We start from the raw sequence: 12,290 nt of genomic DNA on the forward strand, positions 1-12,290 counted from the left end.
CCAAAGATTGTGCAGATGGACTTGTCTGTCACTCCATATAGACGCTTTCCCTTTTCCTTCTTGGTGGCTATCCTGAAAGAAGAAGAAAAAGAAGAAAAGTAACCCAGAAATAAAGATAAGAAAACAAATAAGATATGGGTGGGTTAATGCCAAATAATGAGGGTCTCAATTACATGGTAGCTACAACATGCAAGTGAGAAAACAGTAGAAGCAAATGGTATATGAATAGTGCAAAAATTGCAACAAATGGGAAGAGATAGTAGGTAATGAAAGACAATATAAATTCATGTCAATGTAATTGGGATACAAGTGTCATAAAAATTTAACATTGACCTATGAAAAATTACCCAACAGTATAAAATAAGTCATGAAGCATCGGAATAATAGAAGAAAAGATGCAACAGTTGAATAAGAACATTTAACACCAAAGGAAAAATAATAAACTTAGAAAAGAGAATAAAAATATGCACAAAATTAAAATGTAGTGAATGAAAATATGCAAATGCAATAGGAAAAATAGAAGGAAAGAGAATAAGGATGAGAAGTTAAAGAAATAAAGAAGAAAGTAAGAAAGGGGAAAGAAAGAAGGAGAAAGGAGAGAAGAAAGAAGAAGAAAATGAAAATCAGGGCGCGACGCTCGCGCACAGGGTTTAATTTTGTTTGCTTATCTATACCAAGGTTCAGGAACTGTGGTTGTAGTCGATGTAATTTATCCTTGCTAAATTGTTGGATGTTGTTGAATTGCTGTAACTAGAGATTGGATATTGCTGAAATTAGAGAGCGAAAGATGCTGTTATTAGGAGTTGGATTTTGCTTAATTGCATGTGATTAGAGCTTGAATGTTGCTATTCTGTTAATAGTGGTATGGAATTTTGATGACGAATTTATATTAAATTTAGTCTAATTTTGGTCGAATTTAATTTTGATCTTAATCATGGTCCGAGAGTCATTTTATTTGGAGCTCTGAAATCGATTCTCCTTCTCTTCTTTTATCTTACTACTTGTTAAGTCATTGTTTCTATATGCCAAATTTACCTGGTTGCTTTCCAACCTTGCACAATCCTGAACCCATATCTAATTCAAACTGTTTAACTTAAGAATCTCTTCATGCTATTTTTTCTTCATGTTGGACATATGCTCTAATTTTGGAAGTGATTCAAAATGAACATCTTGCAATTTGATAGATGTTGCTTCTAATTTGGGTTTTATATGGTATTAATTGATATGGGTTTTGTATAGCAGCATCAACAATGTTTAATTGAGAACTCTTTTGATGTTGGTTCTGATTTCATATGCAGTTTTACTTAAAGGATTTGGGCCTGTTTCTTATGAACGCACACCAGGATTGTGTTGCAGAAAAGCCAATTAAGATGGGAAAAAAGGTACAATGATATTTACCGTTATCGACCTGTCATTGCACATGATCCTATTTGTGACTTACAGCTACTGTTACCATTGCCAAAAATTGTTATAGTCGCGATGCTCGCCCAGCTACATTCATGACATGATGAGCACGCTAACTAAAACAACTCCATTGAGAAACTTGCGGAGATTGATGAAATCGGATTCAGATTCTTGAGGCTTGTTCCGAATTGGTCAGTGAAGCAGGCCATCATGGTTCACCTGGCCGAGTCGTATGAGGTTAAGCCAAGAACTTTTATACTCGACGTTGGCAACATCTGCCTCAATGCCGAGTTAATCGGGCGGGTTTTCAACATTCCGTCTAGTGTTAAGTTCCACTTTCTGAATTACTTAGTGTGTCATAGGCATATTCGCACAAATATCATTGGGTATATATATTTTACCTTGCACTGACGCATTGACATGATGTAGGTGATCCATTCCTATCCCTGGATGATCATAATCCGTCCCACGTGGCCATCAAAAAGAGGTTCCATAGACGGACAACAAATGAACTCCGAGATTTAGTTTACAACTGTCCAATTGCAACATAATCAGATAGGATGGATTTCAGGATATATTTCATACTGGTGGTAATGAAAATGTTCCTGTGCCCTACAACACAACAGGTAATTTCGCCATGGCACATTTATCCCGTCTAGGATGTTTTAGATCCCAAAAGATTCAACTAGCCATTGCAAACTCTAAAGTGGTTCGACACGGCAATCGAGAAGTATAAGCTCAAAGGGAATAAAACTTCTGAGGGCTGCATGTTCGTCATGCTGGTAGGACGCATTCAATGACTATTAATAAATTGAGAATGTCATTTTTGTTGTAGAGTATAACTTGTCACCTTCTTATGTCCAGGTACTCTATTTTCAGCGGTTGCAATACGATTAGCTTGGCAACTGTCATGAACCTGAGCCATAGCTCGCTACGTGGACCTCAGAAAGTCTAGAAAAAAGGAACAATATATTATTTCCGAGGTATTCACTTCTTTATAGAAAGCGGTTACTTTATGCCAGTATGTCAGTGGATGATGCTTTTGAGAGGCAGCATGATGTTTCTTTTCTGTGCTGAATGGTTATTTCTACATATCTTTTCTGATTTCAGATGTGTTAGGTAGTTGGGGATGACTTCATTTTTTTAAGATGTCCAGGGTTCTTTTGTTGCGTTTTTGGTTTTTGTGTTAGTGATACATGGGCATGTGATTTTGATACCTGGATCTCTTCATTTCTTAAATCAGGGGCGCCTCTTGACTAGAAAGGGAAAAAGTGAAGACGTAGAAGGCAGATCAACTGAAACTGAAAGGAGAAAGATAGCTAAAAAAACACAACGAAAGCGTGCACGAAAAGCTTCGGTTGCACAAAGGGTAAGCACGTATTCACGACTCAGCATGTTAATAAATTGACTTATGTTATGCCTATTTGATTCATGCTATTTCTACAAACAGGGAAGCTCAGTCGGTAGACAGAGGGAGCAGGAAGCAATGGAAAGACGACCTACTGGAAGCACAACAAATCCACCTCCAAAAAGCAAACGCTCACAGCGCGCGGATAGGTTGAAAACTAGCCCGAAAGTGAGTTTACATTCATGGTTGTGGGCCGGGTTAAATTCTGTACTAGCTTAAGTATTTTCAGAAGGTTGATTTCAATGTTGGATGTTTCTTTAAGTAACATATCCGATGGGCATAATACAGATAAGCAGGTCAGTTACCAAGAAAAATGAGGGGGTTAAAAAGGACCGACCACGTAGGTCCACCCCGAATTCACCTGAAGAAAAAGATCTCCCACTATGCATAGATGATGACGAGGATAATGAGCCCCTTGCTAAGAGGAGGCTCCGATTTTTTAACTAGGGAGGTTTCCCACAGAAAACAAGTTCGGAGACCCCTGACGACAACCTCAGTCAGGAAAACACACCCCATGAAACAACTGACTCCAAAGCTCTCGATGCAGGCCCACTCTCCGTAGCACTAGTGCAGCATCAAGAATGGGAATTCGACGGGCAAGTTTCCTATGCAACACTCTTTTTTTTGTCTATTTTAGTCGTCAGGAAATTAGGAAATATAAACATAAAAAATTTACTTTTCTCTAACATGGATTGATTTTGACGCAGTAACCCAGATTTCTTGTCGATGTGAGACCCGGAGAGCAAAAGAATATGGGAATACCTTGAGCAACCACAGTACATGGAGCCCCTGCAGACCGTTATGCCAACCACTCCATCTTGCAAGGCACCTAGTCCACCGAGCAACTAGAATTCACCCAGAATGACTCAGATGAAAAAGAACCCTACCCAGTGTACTCCTATAAAGGTGAATCCGTTGCTAAATGGGCAAAAGCTCGATGAGGATGATGAGGATGGAGTGCGTTGATGGGCTGTCAATACGTCGTTAGGGGAAGAGCAGGCCGTGGCGTCGTATGAAGGAAGGCCACATCTAGTACTGCTCCGAGAGGACCTGTGCACACAGCGACCCTGTTGTTAGGTGAACAGCAACATAAGTAGAACATACTAACACCTTGTTAGAATGAACGGAGTTCTTAATAAGTATAATCTCTCATAAAGATGTCCCTAACCATTTAAATTTAACATTGCAGATCGTTTAGTGGATGTGTTTCACTTTTAATGACTCGGAATCATCACGGTTTAAGGATGACTTCTACTGCATTCCTCTAGGAATTTCGGTATGAATGATTTTGTCGATGTTTAGTGTTTAAGATTTGTGTACTGAAACTAAATAGGGTTATTTTTACAGGAAACGGTGTTGTAAAAGAGGAAGCTGGATTCTTTCAGGGAGGTCCCGAGCTTGAGTTATGTAGGGCTGGGTCCTCAATTCAGTGCTGATTCTAGATACTTTCACAAAGTAGCAGCATCTAGGAGAAAATGGGTAAGTCATGCGCTAGATGAGTGGAAACCGTATGGTTCTTGCATCTTATTCTTCGACAATAGGAACTAACTAAGCCTACATGCTATTGATTAGATACGGTTGTTTACAACGCTGTGGTTTCTACTTGGATGTTGCTTATGATAGACATTAGGATGTTTCTTTCGTTGCCAATTCGATGGTTCTGTATATGTTTCTGAGTTTTCATGTCTTATGCACTTGCAATTACATGTACTTAATTGAGATATGATTTGCTTTTGTTTCCTTAGATATTCCGCAATAGGTTCTAGGTGTTAAGAATTTTGCAACTATCTATATCTAGTGATGAAATTGTGGATGTCTCTGGTTGATTAAGCATTGCATTTTCTTATTATACTAAATATTGTATGGTTCTTACCTTTTATACTAGGTGTTTGATGCCACTGAATGCACTAATGCTTGCGTGTTACTATTTTGATTATTTTGTTTACAACGCAGTGGTTTTTACTCGGATGTTACTTATGATAGGTATTAGGATGTTTCTTTTCATTGCCAATTGGATGGTTTTGTATATTTTTCTGAGTTTTCATGTATTAGGCACTTGCGACTACATGTACTTAATTGAGATATGATTTGCTTTTATTTCCTTAGATATTCCGCAACAGGTTCCATGTGTTAAGAATTTTGCGAGTATCTGTATTTAGTGAGGAAGTTGTGGTTGTCTCTAGTTTATTAAGCATTGCATTGACTTATTATAATAAACACTGTATGGTTCTTGCCTGTAATTCTAGGTGTTTGATACCGTGAACAGACTAATGCTTGCATGTTAATGTTTTTATAATTTTGTTTACAACGCAGTGATTTTTCCCCGTCTGTATCGATCGTCATTGGTAGCTGCCTTTGAGATTCCTCAAAAAAGGTTGTGGGTACTGCATAGTATGCATTCTGGAGAGCATAATGATGAAAGGTCAAAAATACATGCTTATGCAGTAAGCATATATCACCCAATTATTGCAACAACATCCTTAGTCGTTAAAAATGTAGTATTGTTAAAGTGTAGTTGCTTTATAGGGGAGAATTATTGAAGACATAGCTAAAGTGTCGATACCCGCATACGAGCCCACGGATAAGGGCCTGACTCGTTTCTATCCCAGCATCCCAAAACAACATAACGGGTCAGTTGAAAATGCCGCCTATTAATAAGTTTACTAGCAATTCACTTAATAATGATACCTAGTCCCATGGTTAAAAGTAATATTTCTATTTATACATGTAGCTGTGATTGTGGTGTATACGTGATCAAGTTCATGCAGTATTGGAGTCTAGATAAACCCTTGCAATTTTGGGACAAGGTGAATTTAAAAATCCTATCACAATTAAGTTACACCTCTTTCTGATCTATTTCTTTCATGCTACCAAAATTTCCCTCTCACACACGATTTTGCCATTCAGAGCATTCTGCAGGAATTTCAGAAGGAAATTATACTAGACATAGTGATGGGTTCGCATAATTCAGTCATAGGAAAGGCTCTAGATGCATTTGACAGCCATCTTGTGTACCGCAACCAACAAAGAAACAAGACTAAGGCAGTGAGATCATCCTTCACAGCACCAAGCACGAAGACCATGCTGCAGCTTGTGGGGTTACCCATGAGAAAGCCAAGCAAGGGGGAAGACAATGGAAGAAGATAGATGCCAAGGTAAAAATCATGAAAACGTGTACTTGCCGTACTATTTATATAGTTTCCCTGTTTTAGATTTGTGGACATTTATATGGCATTTTTTGCCTTATATCAGTTCCGTGTGAGCCTGAGAAATCCTGTTCCACTGCAGTTTTTGATTTTCTATTGCTGAAATTGTGAAGTTGTTGGTGACTTTATCCAAACTTTTACGTGAATGGTGCTTCTAATATGCATTAGGATGTTTCTTTTCTTTGAGAATTGGATGGTTCTTGATATGTTTTCCGAGTTATCACGTGCAACGCATTTGCGGATGCGTGTACTTCACTTAGAAGCGAATGGCTTTTGTTTTCTTAGCTATTACTCAGCAGGTTTCATGTGTTAAGAATTTGCGATTGTCAAGTAATTTGTTCTCAAATTGTGGATTTCTCTAGTTCATTAAGCAATGCATTGCCTTATTATACTAGTTAGTCTACTCTGATCGGTGTATATACCCCATTTGTTTATGACTACATATAAGTGGCACTTCTTTCCATTAAGTAGCATGGTGTTAACTAAATGAAAGTTTATTTATTTTTTTATCCTTGTTTTCTATTGCTAAAATTGTGAAGTTGCCGGTACTTTAAGCATTGCACGGCCTTCTGTCGTAATCAGAAGACTCGGCAGGTTCGTTTGTGTTGGCACCGGTGACTTTAACCAAGTTTTTAAGTGGATGGTGCTTCTGATAGGCATTGTGATATTTTTTTCATTGCGAATTGGATGGTTTAGGGAACGGTTTCTTTGTTTCCTGTGTTAAGCATTCGTGAATGCGTGTACCTCATTGAAAAGTGAATGCCTTTTGTTTTTTTAGATATTTTGTTCTTCAGCAGGTTTCATGACGGATGTAATCTATTTGTATTTTGCCAACAAATAAGTGACACTTTGTGATCTTAAAACAATAACAGTCTTGTCACTATAATAATTAATAATTAGATAAAAGATAACCACAGTTGTGCTATTATTTCTTTTACTGAATACGTCATAACAGTATCAATGCAAGTGACAAAGCAAAAATAGTCAGAGTTTATTCAGTTGTGTCTAAAGAACCACGAAATCTATCTAAGTATGAAAAATCACCCACACCAAAAAATGAACAACCAAAACGAAAAGATAACTATCTATGCCTAAAAGAGTTCAACAGGGACATGAATCCGCAACCATCTGATGCATTCCAAGTAGTAGAATCCTCAAATCTTTTAGTTACAGAACCATCATGATCATTATCTGTATGAAGGTCAACAACATCCTACAAAATGCACAACACAAAAAACAAAACAGCATAGATGAATCAACAACACCATTCCAACAAAAAAAATTGAAATATACCTCACTTCTAGCACATACCGGATGCGATTTTCTCTTCCTTTTTGCATCTATTTCTTAATTGACTTGTCCAACTCTGCTCCAAGTCTCTTACTCTTCGGCCGTCCTTTAGTCTTAACTCTTGAGGGTCCCTGTATGTCATGTACAACAACACCGCCTGCGCTCTGTGTGGGATGGTATTCTGAGTCGCAGCAAAAGTAGTGGAACGCATGCTGGCACGGTAATCAGTCATCTTGGACTTTGCGTCCCAAAGGGCAGACCACAAGATGGCTGCTTCCTCATCACAAGCAACAAACTCCTGAGCAACGTTATAGAACTCTGAACACAAACGCCTGAACAGGTTGTGGCTTTCATCGGTCCGAGCCACATCATGGATACTCTTAATATAAGTGTGCTTGCGGATGACGTTCTTACTCCATCGAGGAAGAACATAGCAGCTCGGTACTGTGCCAACTCTATAGTATGACCACACAGCAAAGGTGTGGCAACATAATATACCAGGGGATTCAAACTTGTTGCACTCACACCGAACCTTTTGACCCAATGGGTCAAACTCTACTGTGAAAGTGTGGTAGACAGCCTTCTCCCAAAATACCTTCTGCTCGTCCACTTTAACAGAAATTGAATCACCCTGTTGTTCTGTTGACCGAACCACGCAATCGGTTTTTTTTTCTTACCTCTAGCTGAAGGATCCTGAACATATTACTGGTGTATTTCTGCTGAAACTCTCTCTCAATGCATGTGCTCCCTATGCATGGGATGACTCCTTTCAAGTCCGCAACATCATCTTCCAGCTCCTTTTGCTCATTGTTTCCAAGCACATTGTCGTATTCATTCACAAACTGAACCAACCCACTCTTGCAATGCAGAAACCCACCGTAAAATACGTGCATACTTTCACTCCGCTGTGTACTCCACATACTGGCCCAAAATTCACTCTTGAAGAATATTGGAACCCACTTCCTTTGATTCGCATACAAGTCTACATAAGAAAACAAAGCATAAGAGTGTCGCTTAGACACAACATGATGACCACTTCTAAAGGACTGATACAACAAATAAAAAAACATCCAACTTTACTATGAGAAAGACCATCTATTTGTGTATTGAAAAGAACATCCACTGACTAGGTAAAATAGAAAAATCGACTACACTTCTAAAAAAACACAACAACCGAATCAAATCTAAAGAACTACCAACAGTGAATAAATAGGCAATATGCAACCAATAGATGGGAGTTAAGTTAACGATAACGGACTTGCTAACCATTTGTTCTGGCCTAGGTCAAATTCTTTGATGAATACAGCCCAATCAACTTCAAAAGAGTCAACAGAAGGAGAATTCCACACAATGTGATTCATCTTAGCAATCAATTCTCCGTACCTAGTATAACCTCCGAGCTTGAATTGTAACTTCTTCATTATGTGCTAGATGCACCATAAGTGGACAGTATCCGGTAGGACCTTCCTAATAGTACCGCCCATGGCTTTGCACTAGTTAGTGATGATCCCCCTTGGCGTAGTCCCGATGAATCTCACCCATTGTGTGAACACCCACTCAAAATTACCGGTCTCCTCGCTCCCAAGTAAAGCACAACCAAGAAGAGTAGACTTCCCATGGTGGTTTACACCGACAAAGGATGCAAACGGTAGACCATGCCTGCGAAAACACCAACAACAAATGAGAGACAGAAAAACAAATTTAAAAGATAACTACTTTTGCAATTCACCAATAAGTATACAGACCTGTTTCTTATGTAAGTGGTGTCGAACGACACCACATCTCCGTAATATTCATACGAAGCCCTGCACCTTGCATCTACCCAAAGTGTGCTCCTGAATTTATTAGCATCGTCAACATCTATGGCATAAAAGAAGTTGGGATTGATCTCCTTCATTCGAACGAAATAATTCATCATCCCCTTAAAGTCTAATTGTCATCAGCACATCGGAGTTTGCTTGTGATATAATTTCTGACATCCTTTTCTGAAAAACTCAAGTTTGAAGACCCACCAACCTTGTTTGCCAGTGCTAGATATGTCTTGTTGGGTCTTATGCCAGCCTCATTGTTATCCGTAATGACGCACTTAGCATGCATGGTCAACTCCTTGTACTCATGATAGTGGACAGCTTTCTTGGCCGAACAGGGGTGAGAATGCCTCAATTCTAATCTAGACATAACCCAACTTTCCTTCTCCTTGTCCAGCATGATATACATCCTTTCTTTGCATCTCGTACCTGTAATTATGTTTGCCTGAGTTGTTGCTTTCACTAGAGACTCTCAATAACCTTCTAACGTGTAGTGAATAGATTGATTAATCGGTATCTTTGATTCCTTCCACATTTTGTCAAAATTTGTGTTTCTGATTTTAGTCACGAACCCAACTTTTTTTGCATAATTTGCATGAAGAGTCTGAGCCAGAAGTAACGAACTAAAACTCATTCCTATGACTGGGATTTCTTCTTCACTGACCGTACTATGATCTGGCAACTGTAACGTCAATACACAAAACCAAATACAAATTAAAACTAGCATTAACACAGTCACTATAACACGATAACAAACAATAAGGAATAATTCAAATCTCGTGTCTCGAGTCCAACTCATCCTTTCTAGTCACAATGACATCGGTAATTTCGTCGACCTTCAATTAAAGACATCGGAAAAAACTTTTATCAACTTAAGATCCTTACTATATAATGAATGACTCCAATAAAAAATATCAAAAAAATATTGCAAACACATATGAGAGTCAAGCATACTTTAATAATAGCAATTCTTAGGATCAGAACATGCTGGGTAATTCTTTAATAGCAATTCCTAGCATACTTTAATAATATCTCAACTAAATATATCAGTGTACCAGAATTTTCCAAATAAATAAACTTAAAAAATATCTAATTAGCATGAATAAGAAACATTCACATAACACATTGTCATAAAATTACCTACAATGCAAGACCAGCCTATGAAACATACCTTAGACCCTTTTTGCTCTTGAATAACAACTTTACCCACACTCAATTCTTCATCGCCTTGGGTTGAATTGATCAATGTGCTATTCGATCCGCCTTCCGGGATTGAAAACTCCATGGACGATGCTCTCTTCTGGAAGCCTTGCACCGCGACAGCAGCTTCTTTATGAAGGAAACACTTGGTGTGATAGTCTTTTGGGAGTTCCGGTTATCGAGTCAGGAACACAACTTGAACCACGATCACGAATGTCACCGTCAATGGTGGCACACACCGGGAAGAAGCAACGAGGGAGATTTAAAGTGAATGATTTGATGGAGAGAATGGTGGCAATCGATGAGCAGAAGATGAAAAGGTTACACCGCAATCGAAAACAACATGCACGACGGTCAAACGTAACACCGCTAATGGCGGCACAGATCGAGGAGTACCGAGAAGGGAGCGCCGCTTGGATGGTTGGATGGAGGAGGTTGGCACCTTTGATACTAGGAAGAGAGAACCGATGCACCGTAGCCGCCGAGAAGGAGAGAGGGTGAAGAATCGGGAGCCTTGATTCACTTCCGTGATCCCCGTCGCAGATTTTGGAACGTATCATTCAAAAATTTATTTTGGCATAAAAAATAATTAATAACAAATATTTTGAATTAAAAAAGAATAAAAGTAATTAAGAAATTATAATTAATTAAGTTATTCAATTATTGACTGGTTAAGAGTTGGTCCATATACTTTTCCTATGTAATGGTTATGGGAGCAATTAAATGTTACTCGTAATAGTTAATTGACGCGAACACTTTTTTTATTTAGGTTTAGCTCATTTGTATTCTAAAAGTACATGCTAAAATTATAAATTAAATTTTTTTATTAAAAATTGTAGAGGATAATAAACAAACCAAGATCAAAGATTATTGAATGATAATTCTTGTTCTTGTAAGAGTCTTGATTAGTTAGTATTGTTATTACTGCTGATTAGTTAGTTTAGGGGTGAGCACGGGTCGGTTTGGTTTGGGTTTATGGTAAAATTAGAACCAAATTGATCAAAATGTAATTGGTTTGGTTTGGTTCGGATTTGCATTTTTTTTGTATATATACCCAAACCAAACCAAACCGATTAAGAACAGATTGGTTCGATTCGGGTAATTGGGTACCCGATGACTTTGAAATTCATTAAAAAAAAATCAGATTTTTATCTTAAAAATTCAATAAGTACAATAAACACGTAACGTCAATAGAAATAATCCAAACATGTTAAACACCAAATACATTAAAAACTAAACTCATTAAAATCCAAACATATTAATAATGAATAATCATTGTCTAATGGAAAAGCCATATATATTTTTTTATTTTTTTATTTAATTAATATATGATCGGGTTCGTGGGTTGGTTCGGATTCTGCACCTCCAAAATCGATACCCGAACCAATCACTAACAAAAACCATCAATTTAGTTTCAGAACCGATTTAATTGGTTCGGTTCGGATTCGGACGGGTAATTGAGTACCCGCTACCCGTGCTCACCCCTAAGTTAGTTAGCTAAGATCCTTGGATAGCTTCTGCAGTAGTATATATTAAGTGTGCATTGAATAGAGTAGAAGCTAGCTATGTACATTTCATAATTCTCCTACAATATAATTCCTTGAGTTGCAAGTTTTCCTTTTCATTCTTCACTCAAATTTTTCCTATATGCACACTTTCTCTTTTCTATTCTAATTCATAGAACACTAATTCATGGTCTTACCTCGAGTTTTCTTAAAATAAATTATCATATGTCTTGAGAATATATTTTAAAAAAATTAAAATTTTTTACTAATAATAATTTTATATTATCACACTTCTTGAGAATATATATTAACTAAACTTTTTTCAATTCATTGTGATCAATTTAATATTTATAATTAGTTCATGTGATTTGATTGGTGTCTAACAATTTTGATTTAACTAAGTCTAATGAATTATTTTCCGACGCCTACTATATGATCATCACAATTTGAAGGTGTCAACAACATCAAG

At 37.6% G+C, this 12,290-nt stretch overlaps 1 protein-coding gene across 1 annotated transcript; it reads right to left on the bottom strand.

Annotated features, from left to right (window-relative positions):
• Positions 1-7,099: 7,099 nt before the first annotated feature.
• LOC140177588 (protein FAR1-RELATED SEQUENCE 5-like) lies at positions 7,100-9,516 on the bottom strand. The gene is made up of 6 exons (XM_072210718.1): positions 9,325-9,516; positions 9,054-9,199; positions 8,876-8,967; positions 7,986-8,290; positions 7,403-7,939; positions 7,100-7,231 (listed from the first exon to the last, which is right to left on the bottom strand). The coding sequence occupies exons 1-6, from the start codon at positions 9,514-9,516 to the stop codon at positions 7,100-7,102; spliced, it is 1,404 nt and encodes a 467-aa protein (XP_072066819.1).
• Positions 9,517-12,290: the final 2,774 nt, after the last annotated feature.

This window comes from Arachis hypogaea, chromosome 13 (assembly GCF_003086295.3).
Source record: "Arachis hypogaea cultivar Tifrunner chromosome 13, arahy.Tifrunner.gnm2.J5K5, whole genome shotgun sequence".
Taxonomy (NCBI): Eukaryota; Viridiplantae; Streptophyta; class Magnoliopsida; order Fabales; family Fabaceae; genus Arachis; species Arachis hypogaea.